The sequence below is a fragment of the Neolamprologus multifasciatus genome, chromosome 10, assembly GCF_963576455.1.
Source record: "Neolamprologus multifasciatus chromosome 10, fNeoMul1.2, whole genome shotgun sequence".
NCBI classification, from domain to species: domain Eukaryota; kingdom Metazoa; phylum Chordata; class Actinopteri; order Cichliformes; family Cichlidae; genus Neolamprologus; species Neolamprologus multifasciatus.
In genome coordinates, this window is record NC_140448.1 from 17,414,806 (window position 1) to 17,429,900 (window position 15,095).

Sequence of the window (15,095 nt, forward strand, 5' to 3'; positions counted from 1 at the left end):
GAGAGAGATTTTACTTTGTGGTTAAATCAAGCACCAAATACCTTTCAGTCTTGCTAAATCGTTATCATCATTGATGCGTGTGACAATAAAAAAAATTCCATCTAACTGAAGGTTAGCAAATTGTTTTTGTTTAAGTAAAAGTCACATATAAGAATCCTACATTCAAATTTTCCTTGTGAACAGTACAAAGGAATTAGCATTGAATTAAAAGTAAGGGAATCCTTCATGATGTCACTAAATGTTAGAATTGGCTGGTTGGTGTGTGCTGAACAAAGCTGATTAAGTACAACACCTACTTTATCCATGCATGCCTTCATAAAACTGGTTTAAACAGGCAAAGTAACTGACATGTTTATATTTACTGCATGTTTCTGCAGGGTTTAAGCTGAGAGTGACTTCTCAGAGTGAAAATGAAACTTTCACTTTTAGCGGCTGCATTTTCCGCATGCTTTCAAAACTATTTCGATTTTTGTTTTATAATGTAAAGTATGAACACTACATTGTACACTGCGTACAAAGTTGTACGCAAAGGAATTGCATTCCATAAAGGTGTGTAATTATTTTTAGCCAGTGCTGGGGAAGAATAGAAGGCTTGATTATCAGACTAATAATTCATTTTTGTTGACTTAAACTAAAACATCAAACAGATTCAATTGATTAAAACAGCCTATACAAGTGAAAAGATGTGTCACGAGTTTAAAATTGATCACGTTTAAACGTTTGCAATGCACCACTGCAATTACTGTACTGTCTGCCAAACCCCCACGACCGCCACCACCCTATTGTGATATTTTGCCTCAGGCTCTCTGTAGGTCTTTTAAAATGCCTTTTTTAATCACTTTCAGTCTGGTCCTTGTCTCTGACCATTTTCAGAGGATTGTCTTTCAATTGTTAAGCAACTTAACACTAATCTAAGAACCATTCAACCATAACATAAGACAGCCTGTCACAAAAAACAAAAAATAAAACAAAACATAATATGACCCCATTTCTTTAGTTGAATATATGAAAATTACCGACATGAAGGCAGATGTGAAGGAGCTATTATCTCAAAATGTGTCATATCTTACAAAAAGAAGTGGCGGTATATAAAAATGTATTAATAGCAGATGAACAGTATCTGAAAGTCATGTCTTTAAGGAATAGAAAACAAGCCAGATCCAGACAGGATCCGAGAGATGCATCTGGCCTTTCAGTTGACCCATCTACTGTTTGCTGTGGTCTCATCAGAAATTATCTGAGTGGAAGGGAAACAAGGTATGTCAAACTGCACAAGAACTTGACTAACTAAAAATCAAAAACAGATCTTAACTACTTGGTTTGAATCATCGTTAATATGTAAAGAAGAGATCAGGAGAGCGGTACAACAGTCTACAGCTATCAGTAAAACATATTGGAGTCTTCTTTTTTTAGCATGACAATGATTTCAAACACATTTCTAATGCAGTAAAGGCATACCTGGAGAGAAAAACACACAAAGCAACACTATCAGCCATGGATTCGTCTCTCTACAGAGTCCAGACCTCAACATTACTGAAGCAGTGTGGGATCTTGGCAGAGAGCAGAATAAAAGGCAGCAACATCCAAAGAAGAGCTTTGAATGTCCTTCAAGAAGCCCCAAGAACTATTCCTGAAGACTACTTACAGATATAACAAGACAGCTTGTCAAAGAGATTTCAGGCTGTGTTGAATAATAAAGGTGGTCACACCAAATATTGACTTTCAAGCTTGTTAGAAGTGTAAAAACTCTGTTTTTGCATTATATAATGTATTTGCATTATTTTTGCATGCTTCAACAAATCACTGCACCTATTTTTCATTTTCCCGATAAAATATAAATAAATGAGGGGTGACTCAGCACTTTTTCTCAGTATTGTAGCTGTATTGTCCACAGCGGTAGTTTAACAGCTGATTATCTTCCATCTTTATTTTTCTCCTGCCATTATCATGCCCAAACACCGGCTCTACAATGGTGCCCTCTTGAGCCCATTACAGAAACAAAAGCTCTGCTTACAAATAGCGTTTCTTTCTGAGGAGGTCAGGTTTGTTAGTTTGTACGTTGACAAGATTGTTTTAGACACAATTAGCTTTGCCTGCAGCTCAGAAAAGATAAAAACAAGGACTGATGGCTTGATTTTAAAAACAAAATGAAACATCAAAACATCAATTACAAAAAAATGCATCACGGCATTACACATGTAAACAGACACACACACCCATACACACAGCAATATGTCTTTCCATATAGAGCTGTGTTATATAACAGTATCTCTGGAGTCTCCAATGTGCGGGCTAATGCACAATCAAACAGCCTCAGAGCTCCATTAAATCTACAGGCGTGAAACAACGCTCCCTCAACAATTTTCTAAAATCTTAAAACAAACGCACACACACACAAAACAAACAAAACACACACAAGCAAAGCAATAAATTCTCTGTTAAATCAATACATTGACACGCCGCTCAAACAGGCTTAACAGGCCATGTAAGACAAAAACTATTTAGCTGCTCTCTGAATAATATTTGGAGAACAGCACACCCATAAAATTAGCACCTGGGGCAAAACAAACAGGGAGCGTGATGGTAAGGACTGTGTGATGATGTCTTCTGTGTATGAGTCAACTGGTGTGTCTCTGGCAGAAGAACCACGTTATGTAAGGCAGTGGGAGTGAGGTGTCTAGTGGTATCTATGGGAACAAAGAGGGTGAGGAAAGACAGAGAGCTCAGCTGACTGAGGTTCACCAGTCCAGAGTGTGAGGTCGCACTTTCTGTTGTTCACACATACGCGCGTGTGTGTGTGGAGATGGCTGAGCAGTTACTTTCTGGCAGATTTACTTAAACAAATGAAGGGTGGCCATGCTCATCCACACCGTACAACCTTAATTAAGCTTCCAAAAATATATATTTTGGAAACTTACAGTAGCATTATACCAGATTAGTCTCTGTCACTCATGTTAAAAGTTGTCTGGAAAAAAAAAAAAAAAAACGTTGTCTGATCCACTCGTCTTGAGCGCCTTAGATCTGATCTCTGTGACCTGTGAGCTGGATTGAAGGGCCTGTCGACAAATAGACGGTAAAGCTTAAAAGAGCTCAGCCATTTACACTAACGTGCCAAAAAACAGAGTCTCAAGTATCATATAAGGGGTGAAAGAAGGCTTCTCTACAAAACTCGAGAAACCCGATAATAGAGGGCCAAAATTTTTTAAATGATACTCTCACATGGATAGTGGCTGATATCAAACTCTTTGTTTGAATAGCCAATATTCTCTACAACTAAATGCACAGAAACAAATGTCAATTCTAATTTTAAATAATTAAGTTTCTCTCAAAATGAATTTTTAATGTGGTTTGATGATGCTAAAAGGTAATAAATGCAGGGCTTTTTGCTCCACTACAGTGGTGCTGATGCATAAATCAGTCATGCTACAAAGGCAATTGAAGCCCCCAGTGGGGCAGCGCATTATAAAGCACCTCCACATATTAAACAGCAAGTACAAGAAAATTTAAATCTTAAAAAAAGTTTCAGATTCAAACAATTAAAGAAGGACTTCCTTAAATAAGCTTTGAATCTGTAATAATAATCCCTATCTGTGCAAATGCATTATGCTTATTTAAAAATGAAATCAAACTAGACTGGTGTAGAGGAAACTTATTCCAAAAACACCAGTCTGGATTTCAGGAACTGTATTTCTTGAAATTCAGATTGGGAACAAACTTAAAGGGATCGAAGGAACCTCGGTGAAGCACAATACTCTGACACACATGTCAAACTGTCTGTGTGTGTGTGTGTGTGTGTGTGTGTGTGTTACTTGTGGCGTAAATCCATACCCAGAACAATAGAGTTAACTGGGTCACTCCTACTGCTGCTGCTGACTGGCTGTGCCAAAAAAGCTGGAGTGATGAAGAGGAGTATGATTCATGAGAAAGAAAGGGAGTAAGCCTGAGATGTGTGAACAGCGTGAACAGCACACTTCACCACAGCACAGTACAACACAACAGAAGAGCACAAACCCTCTATTAAATATCAATCAGATTTCAAAACATTTAAAACAGTCAGCAGAGTACTGCTGCCTGCTATGATACATCCTCAAACACTGGCTTCCTCTCACAAAACATCCAAGCTGACTGCTTCTGGACATCTCAGCAATGGGGTAATAACAACGGGACACCACCCGACTTAGACTACACATTGATCCACAGCCCACAACTCTACACGTCTTCTCAATGACGAAAAACACCTCATCGGTGAGGGGTCCAAAAGGCCCAGACAGGGCATCAGACGGGCACCGGAACTGAGAGACGTGCGTGTTTTCTCTTCCAGACGTGACACACTTTTTTTTAATGCTCCCAGATTGTAATCACTGGCAAGTAGCACTGCTGGTATTTACATTAGCTCCCTCGCTGATAGCTAAAGTGTAGCGTAGCCATCATAAAGTGTGATTTACTATGATAGTCGCTGTTTTAGATAAACACTGTTGCTTTAGCTAACCTGCCTCACAAAGCCGCTCGGCATTGTTCGCTGTGTTGGTGGCACCGAGGCAACTAAAGAAGCGAGTTTAGGTTAAGTCACATTCTCCTTTTCTTTCTTTTAATGGCCGACCACTGTAACGGGCTAAGCCTATGGCTAACTCAGCTGCTAAAGAGCTAGTAGAAGCCCCCCGTGGTAGTAAGAGCTATCGATGTTGTATTAAGAAATTGCTCGGTTGCCTTTGTGGTTGACACAGAGCCGTTAAACAGCACCGGGCATAGCACTGGCGAATCATTTAGATTAACTGTACCTTTTCTGCGTCGACCTCGGCCACTACAGGATCATTTCCTAGCACCAGTTCTTTGTTTATGTGATTCGGTGGCTTGTTTTCATCAATCCTCCTCGTCTCTCTCCTCCAGGAGTCGTGCCGCCTCAGCTGACAGCGCTACTGCTCGGGATGTGAGTGCCCCGCCCTTAGCAACCAATCGAACGCCAAGAAGCCGGTAACTGAGGCAAGACAAGCTTCCTATTGGTTAGCAGCTGTGTCCATAAAGGTGTCGCTAGGGGCGCACCTTGGACCAAGGGCAGGACACCTGCTATGAAAGGATGCTGAGAACCGCAGGTGAGGCCAAATCAAGAGAAGAAAAAGCCGTGGAAAACAAGTCCAAAGACACGTTGTAGCAGGATAACAGGCACGTATATGATACGTAGCTGCACAAACTAATATGCAGGTGAAACAGCTTCATTTTTGTATTGTGATTATCATTACCTTTTTTTCACCATTTCACCATTTTTTTCACCACTCGTCTCGTTTACAAAAGTCTCATTTACAAAAGAAACCTGGATAAACTAGAGACCATACAACAAAATGTGCAAAACCCTACACATAATAATATGAATATAAAATATGAGTGCTATTGTTATGGCTAAAAATAGTCATAACATAGAAGATTAAAACATTAAATGACTTCTCAAAAGAAACACCCACAAGTGTCCTTCACTACATTACTTATTATGCTTTTAAATTGAATATATAAATATTACTTAATTCTTCATTTAAATTGATTAGAAATGTTATTTTTGTATTAAAAATGTATAATTCTTTATTAATATCTTTTAATACAAAAAATCAGCAAGGAGGACAATTTGTATTACCGATAGCAAGTACCAATTCAGTTATAAGAAGTATTTTATATGGTGCTATTAAGGAATAGAATTTGGTGCCACTGCAGATAGAGAGAAACACTTAACTGTTAACATGAGCCTGGATCTGTAAAAGTTATATCAGGTATAATTTGTGCTGTGAGAAGCTGTTTTTTGTTGTTTGTTGTTTGTGTGTGTCTGTTTAACAGCAAACTATTAAAATGTAAGGATTTGTTACCCCAGGAAGAAAGGTGCTGCACTGCTTCAGCTAATAGGAATCTTGATAAAATAAACTGAAGATAGAAGGATGTTTAAATCTTTTTTGTAAATTATCCCATGTCCAAGGTGACTAAAAAGAAAGTACAAAGTAACTATTTAGAGAAGTGTAGCTGGTAGCTATTGGTATGTGGACAGAGAGGGATACAGAGCTAAACTGGAAGTTTAGCTAGAATGGTTTTATAGAGGAAAACAATGCCAGTGCTGTTTTTTGGTAATCAAGGTTTTCAGTCATGTTCATTTTATAATAGGGAAATATTCGTCTCTAAAGTACACCACTGCTTATTTTTGTTTGCACTGTCTTCCTTTCAGGTTACTACTGCTCATACAAAAAAAAAAAAAATATATATATATATGAATGTGCTTCATGTTCGTTCGTGTCTTTTTATTGTTATTTAATTTAAGAAAAACCAATATAGAGCCTGACACCAACAAACACCATCAAAAAACACACAACTCACACCAAGAGGATCCGTACCGAATTTTATACACTAAACATAAACATATGCACATCAATACAGCATAACAGGAAATAAGGGCCTTGTTAGGATTCCATTGCTTGGCATATTAATGAGAAATGTATGCAAGCATTAAACAGCTATTTTTATTTATCTGTCCAGCTTTCCTTTTCATGTCATCAGTGTCTAAACTCCTCCACGTTTAATGATTGTCACTAAGTTAAAGGAGCTTTTAAAGGTACATTGGTGCACTGATAAAAAAAAAAAGTCAGAGTCATCAGAAATCTGGAAAAGTCCAGCTCCAAAGTCTCATGTGCAGATGTTGAGAGTGTCGCAATTCAGTCTCCTCATTTGTCAGTTCGTTAATTACATGTAATATGACATACGTGTACAAAATGCTTTCATCCAGTTGTCAGTCAAATGAAGAGTTCAGAGCAGTTCTCTTAAACAGCATGACTATGGCACAAAGGGCCGGCAGCATATTGGTTCAGTTTCAACATTAGCTCAGTCAAAGCAGATACAGTACATGTAAATGGAAGAATATGACACGAAAGCAAGAATTATGAGGATAGTTAAGCTGATAAACACCCAAAAAGTGATGGGCATGGAGGAATTAAAGGACAAGAAAAAAAAGAAACCAGTAGGTAAGGAGAGATTAACTGGATAGCTCTGTATATAAAATATGTTCTTCATTAATATTATGCCACTGGTATTTGTCAGTCTCTCTGTGTTTGTCCCACAGCTTCTAAACTTCATAAAAAGTTCACCACAGTGACTGTTTAGGATCTATGTGTGTATTTTACAAGAGTCATCCAAACACTTTTCTTGATAGACTTAAGGAATTTTAAGGCAGGGATGTCAAACTCATTTTACATATAATAATAATAATGGATGGATAATGGATGAGCCACATATAGCTCATTTTCATCTTAACTGAAATGCGCTTTTCTATTGTTTTAAAGAAGTTAACTGCACAGTTAATCCCTCATTTTAACAGATTAATAAAAAGTGCAATTTAAATTGGGCATCTCCCTTTACGTGATAAAGAAATGCTGCTTTAAGTAAATAAAAAGAAATCTGTCAGAATGACCTTTTGGGCTTTGACAGTAAGAAATAAATGTGTAAAATTACATAAAAAGTTTTGGTAGCTCATTGCCCAGACTGTCCTATCATTAAAAAAGAATTTCCAGGAGAAGTTCTGTTTTCACTGGGAGGAAGTGGGGAGCGTGGTCTTTATCAGTAGAAAAAAGCTGTAAAACTTATGAAAGTACGGTAAAAAGTCCAAGATTTATGATCTCCTTCAATTTCCCCAAAGCAGTCCAAAGGGACTAGAGTTTTTGCCTGGCCAGTTCTAGCCCTATGTTTGACACCCATTTTATGGTCTGTGCCAACCTCAGGATGGCTTGACATTAACAGTATATGTTCTAAATTATGACTGGACCAGTTGTAAGATCTTGAATTTTTATATTATGTTCGTTATATTTTATTAATTCAAGTGGTAAAATGCAACAGTGGTTAGGTCTTTTGCCTCGAAGCAAAAAGGTCTGGCCTGCATGGGCTCTCTTTGGGTACTATTTGTATTTGGGTCCAAATATGTTCATGTTAGGATATTTGGTGATTCTATCCTGGATGTGGGTGTGAATGTGAACATTGGTGGATGTCTGCCTCTACATGACTCTCCAGGATGTACCTGTATCACCTTATGAAGAAGGAAGGAAGAAAGTGAGTGAATAAATGGAAATGGTTTCATTTCAAATTTCATTGCAAATATAAAGTCAACAAGGAGCTTGAATGGCATGATCAGACAGTCATCTGTTGAGGGTGGTTGGCGTGTGTTTCTGGGGTTGTCATCACAGTTTATAAATGTCAGAGCGTGATGAGACGGTACAGTGACTGCTAATTATTTCCAAGCAAAAGTTTGTTGAAGTCTTGTTGAAGCACACTTAGTTCTTAAAGATGGACTAAAACAATAAAAAAGGACTAGTAGCTTACAAAATGCTGTATCTTTACAAATACATCATCAGGCATAGCGAGGATCTGTGCTTGTAAGTGACACCTGCTGGAGGTAAACGGGTGGCTGGTAGCACAGACCCTGTGACGTCTCCATAAAGATTGTGGACGACGTAAGGCTTTTGCGGTCTTTCTTCAGACATAATACTCCTCCTGGCAGAGGAGTATTATGTCTCCTCTGCCAGTGACAGAGTAAAACTTCCACCTGCTCTCTGAAGAAGCTGGTGGTCAAGGTGTACAGGATGGGGTTCAAGGCACTGTTGATGGGAAGGATGAAGATGACAACCCAGCTGGAGATAGTGCCTAAGGAAGGAAACATTTCACAAGTGATTGAAATCTAGAGAAATATAATTGTGATGATGCTTGTTAGCAAACTATTCAATAAAGTAACACAGTGACCTATACATATATATATATATATATATATATATATATATATATATATATATATATATATATATATATATATACAGTTAAACCTCTAAGATACTATAAGTACTATAAGGCAGCTGTTTCACTTCTTACCAGGGATCTCCACCTCCAGCAGCGAGAGGACTTTCACCAAAAATATAGGAATCCAGCAGAGGGCATCAGAGAACACGATGAAGAAAAACCTGTTGGCCACAGCCACATCTCTGTGCAGTCTGCTCCTCAGGTCGGTGGCATTGATGCCGGTTTTATAGATGGAGCAGAACATACTGGAGTAGGAGAATACAATCACCAGGAAAGCCACCAGGTTTAGACCTAAAGAGATACAAATGCTTTTCATGCTGGCTGGGACTATATCAAACACTGTTATGCAGTTCATACAGTATTAAATACAGTATTTAAGTGGTTTTGAACTCAGGAAAAGTGTGCAAGCCGACAGTTCTGCTTCACAGATTTGTACTGCGTAGTTTTTTTACTTTACTTTACTTTGTATATTCTGTGATAATGAACAATTTTGCATTTCTTTGGGTGTTTAAAGTTTAAATGGAAGATTGTCTTTCTTTTCTGGAAAAGACAATTTTAAAAAAAGATTTTACTGAACTCCAATTCAATTCAATTTCATTTATACATCACCAAATCACAGCAACAGTTGCCTCAAGGCGTTTTATGTTGTAAGGTAAAGACCCTACAATAATACAAAGAATTAATCCCACTTCTGAGTGCTGTCTCTTACTTATGTAAGTATAAAATATGGAATGAAAATTCATGAAAAACAAAATCTTCTATTCACCCAGAAAAATCCCTGTGGAATATCCTTTGGCAGTAGGTTTTTCTTGCCTGTTAGAGTGCAGGGGAAAGCAGACCCCATTACGTCCGTAGTAGTTCCCAAAGACGTCCTCATTCATTAGGGGCACGGCTGCAATAATAAACCCCAGCAGCCAGATCGAAGCCAGGACCACCTTAAAGCAGGACAACATACATGCTGTCAGGACTTCACACAAAGTGCTCTTCAAATTCCCCAAATAAGAAAAGTTATGACTGCCTGGGTTTCCAAACTCTAGTTGACATTTATTTAATCAGATTTCAAACATTTGGTTCAGTCAAGTTGCCTCCTGCTGACTGACGGGTCACTTCATGTTCTGCCCCTGTGTGGACAATCTGGGAGAACAAGCAGTAGGTCTTTTAATTCTTTACTGGTGGATGTGAGGTGGGTGGAGGCATATTTACAGTAAATGGCTGACTCTTAGACTTGGTTCAAAGCAGTAAAATTAATATTAGACTGTAGTAAATCTGGAAATGGTCAATATTTTGGGGACTTCTGGTGATGTTCAGGGGTTACTTTATACTTCATACCATACCAGTAGAACAAAGGATATCTCTCTTTTGTTCTCCACACAAACTGTTTTCCTTTACAGCTCAGATTACTAGTGGACTAAAATGAGCTACCTGCACTTTACACCTACTGAAGGCATGAAGCTCCCAGCAAACAGTTTTTGTGCTGATGTTAATGCCAGAGGAGGTTTGGAGCTCTGCAGTTACTGAGTCAGTGAGCGTTGAGGACTTTTGTGCAGTGTGTTCTTCAGCAGTTTTTCTTCAAAATAAGAGTGACGATTACTTTGTAGACAAAGACAACAGTTGGATGACATTCATCAGGCACATTGTTCCCCATTTTGAAAAGTGCAACTTACCCCTGTCTGAAATTTGCCTGGGCGCAAATTGCTAAAAGGGAAAACAATGACAAGGAACTTCTCCAGAGTCAGGTAGGTCAGGAGGAGAACAGACACCTGAGGAGAAACATGCACCGCAAATAAAAACAACATGTTTTTAACTTATAAACTGAAACACTGCTTTGAATATTGGCTGCACTGTTATTAGTAGAACCTCTATTATGACAGAGGAATCAACATGCAGAGGATGGAAATTGGGTTCACATCATTTATAAAGTCAGTTTTCTGAATTGCCGCTAATGCAGTCTAATGATGATTTATCCTGGAAAGTGCATAAAGTTCTGAGATGGGTTGTTAAACTCCAGCTGAGGCTTGTTATGTCTCCATCTACAACAGCTAAATGCAATGAGTGAGAGTGAATTATAAACACGTTTTTAAAGTAAAAGAGAGCATAATTGGAGTACTTTACTCTGCAAACATGATATTTATATAATGCAGAGCCGAAACAAGCTGTTACGGCCAGTGAGCGGAACAAAAGATGATTTTAATCTTGAAGCTACTTTAGCTGAAAACAGCAGGGCAAAAGTACAAGCAAAAAGCAAAGGATGTGTAAATGCAACTCTTTGTGTCCATTTTACAGTACAGATCAGTTTGTCTCAATCTGCATGCATATTTGCGTGTGTTGAAGTGCGATATATACATGGGCAGTACCTCTGAGGAGAGCATGGCCAGGAATCCAATGGTCCGACACTCCGCACTTTCCATCCACAGCAGGGCGTTACGGTTGTACTGACCGCGAAATTTTACATCAGATACGCCAACAAAAAATAGGTACACGCCCATGAGGCAGTCAGCACCTGGATGATAAAGATGCCATCTATGAGTATATTTACTGGCAGATGTGCCCTGTGTGACTATAAGCCCATCTGTCAGCTACATCCTTCCCAAAAACAGTATCATAATATTTTTTAAGTCACCACAACAGGCAAGATTAATGGAGCCATAAGCATGGATGGATCTTGCTATATGCAGATAGGTGGGTTGGAAAGAAATTAGGTAAGTGTTGGGTTTAAACTAAAACTGTGTGTAAAATCTCACCACTAGATCTAGATACACTTGATTGCAGTCAACTGTTTTCTTACCCCTCCCAATTCAAGTGCATAATCTTAGGTATGGTGGCCACTCTAGGACAAACAGCTCTGGTGTCTGTTCATCTGTAGGGAGTGTAGGCTGTCAGTCTGCTGTCAGTCTGAGATTTCTGTGTGTAAAATCTCACCACTAGATCTAGATACACTTGATTGCAGTCAACTGTTTTCTTACCCCTCCCAATTCAAGTGCATAATCTTAGGTATGGTGGCCACTCTAGGACAAACAGCTCTGGTGTCTGTTCATCTGTAGGGAGTGTAGGCTGTCAGTCTGCTGTTTACCTCAGACGTTAGTTTGTTTGGTGTCTATTAGGAGGCTGTAAAACTTTGTGAAAGGAGTCTGATATGAGTCGATGAGCCAGTGAAGCTCACATCTGATGACAGCGATACTGAAGTGATTGTTGTTTGAGATATGCTAAACTTTTCTGTTGGGAAATGCTGTTGTTAGCTGCTGTTAGTCATTAACATTAACATTAGTGAAACTTCCTTTATAGTGGCTCTAAAAGACACCTCATGAAAAAACTCAACCCTATGGTGCAAGAATATAAACAAACTGTTTATGAGAAGGATACATGATGTTAGCTTATAACCAGCTGTTGTTGTTGGTGGCTTCCACAAACTGATGCCTGCTCCTTTATATTTTTAATGGATAAAATCAGAGTTTTTGAGAACAGATCAATTTGTTGGAAGATGGAAGATGTAATCACACACTAATCAAAGTATATTTATGCGTACCACATGATGTACCGTGGTACAATCAGTGTTTCTGATTATCCTAAAACTCACTGTTGTAATACCTTTAATCCTTTTATAAGCTGCACTTATAAATAGTGCAACATTTCAGCTTACCAAAAATATTAGAAATTAAACGTAAAGTATATTTTCAGTCGTTGTGGTTAACATCTAAATTTTAAGAAGACTATGGCAATCTAAATTTATACTTACTAATAGCTGCACAATAATGTCTTCTTCACTAAGTTATTACCGCTGTAAAAACATGATTCCCTGTAACCAAAGACACCCCTGGATTAAAAATGCAATTTTAGTGAGATGTTAAATGCATTATAGCTGCTAAAGTTTCACAACTAGCTACAAATTTTGATATATTTATTGTTAAACCTCTCAGCCCGAGGTTTGGGGGGTGGGGGTCTGCTCAAACAATCTCTGAGCGACTGTGAATTTCTTTAATGATCTGACAGGACCGCAACTTTTAAGAGGCATTTCTCACAGATTCAAAATTTACCTCCGTTTATTAATTAAGGATCTGAACTCAAGCCCACTTGCTTCTCACCGTCTAATCTATTATATCACATTTTCAATGTTCCTAGAAAGCCCGTCCTTGAATTGGATGATTATGTTTCTTTACTTATTCATTAATGACAGAGTAAATAAACAAAAAAACAGAAACAAAAGAACAATCTGCTCCTCACATTAAAGAAGCAACTATCTGCAATCTCCAAAGAAAAGGTGCTCCGTAAATAATGTACAAATAAGACAAAGTAAACAATTTAAGAAGTACAGCAGAACAAAAAACAAAAAACCTGCGTGGTTTGCAGCAAACATCTTCATTTCCTTTTTCCTCCATCTCAGAGTCTTAGTGAGTTAGTCTCTTGTTTTTGTTTTCTCTAACACAATGCTGTTAGCTTTCTGACATTAAATTAAAAAAAAAAAATTAAACATGTTTTTACTTCTGGAAACAAACCAAGTGGAAACAACTTTGCCTCCAGACAGTTTTGTTCATATTGTCACAGTCTAATACAGCCACTATCCCATGGTTTGATTGGACAATCCCATATGAGCGAGCCATAGACAACAGAGTGGTGAAAGAACTCCCTCTAAAGAGGAAGCAACCTCAAGTAGAAACAGACTCAGGGAGGGAAGCTTTTTACCATGAGGGGAGACGCAAACTACAATCCTAAATCCAGAAAAAGTTGGGATCCTGTGTAAACACAAATACCAATCTCATAAACCTATAGTCACGTGCTATTCACAACAGAACACAGAAAACAAGAGTAAGTGATACTAAAAAGAAACAGCTGCAGAGACTTTTTGCAACTCATTGGGATCACTGGCAACAAATCAGAAACATGAGTTGGTATAAAAAGAGAATCTCTGAGAGGCAGAGTTTCTAAGAAGTAAAGATGAGCAGAGGTTCACAAATCTGTAAAAAAAAAAATACACAAATTGAAGAATTTAAGAACAGTTTTCCTCACTGCAAATTTATGAAGACTTTGGAGACCTCACCAGTTACAGTACATAATATCATCAAAAGATGCATTGCATCTGGAGAAAAATATCAGTACTGGATGCCCATGATCTTCAGGTCCTTAGACTTCACTGCATTAAAAACAGACTTGATTTTGTCATGGAAATCCCTGCATGGGCTCAGTAACACTTCCAGATTTCACTGTCTGTGAACACAGTTCATTGTGCCATCCAAGAAGGTTTAAAGCTCTATGATGCAAAGAACAAGCCATATGTGAACATGATCCAGAAATGCTACCATCTTCTCTGGGCCAAAGGTCATTTAAAATGGACTGAGGCACAGCGGAAAACTATTGTGTGGTCAGACAAATTTAAATTTAAAATTAATTTTGGAAAACATGGATGCCTGGCTCTCTAATGGTATGAGGGTACATTAGACCCAGGATTGCCGAGCAGCTAGAGTCCTCTGTCAGACAAGAATGGGAAAAGGCTACACTTCTAAAGGTCAGCTGCTGGTTTCCTCAGGTCCCAGACTTTTATGGACTGATGTTAAATGAGGCTGGATGCTATACACTGGTAAATTTGGCTTGCTATCATCAATTTCAAAATGAGCTGATAGTTTATCTGGAACTTTTTCCTCATCTGTAAAACTTTATGAGATTTCTACATTTCTGCATTCTGTTTTTATTTCCACTTTACAAAACGTCCCAGTTTTTGCATTTTTGGAGTAGGCTTTGCAACAGTGGCATAGAAAGGCACAGGGAATGTGAAAGAGGAGAATGAAGGAGAAGTGTGTAGATTGGGAAGTCTCCAAGCAGTTTGATCCCATCCCAGCATAACAAACTTTTATTTGCCTCCCAGCATGATCAGACATTACATTTTCTGCATCCCGTTTCATTGGATAGAAGCAAGGCTAAGCTGACTTATTCACTTTCCAAAAGAACAGCTTGACATTTAGATTTATTGCTGCTTTTACAAGTACTTTTATTTTGCGAGACTGTCTCACCCGGTGCTACGTTGTTACTCACAGCAGAGAACTTTGATGCAAGCAGCATGCAGGTTGTTCTCAGCACGAATCAGCGACCTCATGCCGATGACAAACAGATTACCGAAGCAGGTGATGAGGGCCATGACCCAGACAGACACCCGCAGCACCGTGTTAGCCAGGAGGTCCTCAAAAGAAGAGATGCCATCTGTGTTGGGTTTACAGGACCTCACATGAGGTGCATAGGAACAGTACTGAAACTTCTTGAAATAGCTTGTAGAGAAAAGAGAAAAATTGTAAAAACAAACA

At 38.5% G+C, this 15,095-nt stretch overlaps 2 protein-coding genes across 2 annotated transcripts in view; both read right to left on the reverse strand.

Moving 5' to 3' along the window:
* The window catches only part of fryb (furry homolog b (Drosophila)), a 53,381-nt gene extending 48,444 nt beyond the window's left edge, over positions 1-4,937 (reverse strand). Inside the window, exon 1 of the mRNA XM_085174413.1 lies at positions 4,779-4,937. The gene's annotated coding sequence lies outside the window, so the exon portion shown is untranslated. The remainder of the gene's footprint in view (positions 1-4,778) is intronic.
* Positions 4,938-7,914: 2,977 nt separating this feature from the next.
* The window catches only part of rxfp2a (relaxin family peptide receptor 2a), a 42,789-nt gene continuing 35,608 nt past the window's right edge, over positions 7,915-15,095 (reverse strand). The window contains exons 15-20 of the mRNA XM_085173810.1: positions 14,830-15,059; positions 11,163-11,308; positions 10,473-10,568; positions 9,575-9,743; positions 8,881-9,099; positions 7,915-8,658 (exon numbers count right to left, since the gene is read on the reverse strand). Of these exons, the coding sequence (XP_085029936.1) occupies positions 8,366-8,658; positions 8,881-9,099; positions 9,575-9,743; positions 10,473-10,568; positions 11,163-11,308; positions 14,830-15,059 (1,153 nt within the window). The 3' untranslated portion in view covers positions 7,915-8,365. The remainder of the gene's footprint in view (positions 8,659-8,880; positions 9,100-9,574; positions 9,744-10,472; positions 10,569-11,162; positions 11,309-14,829; positions 15,060-15,095) is intronic.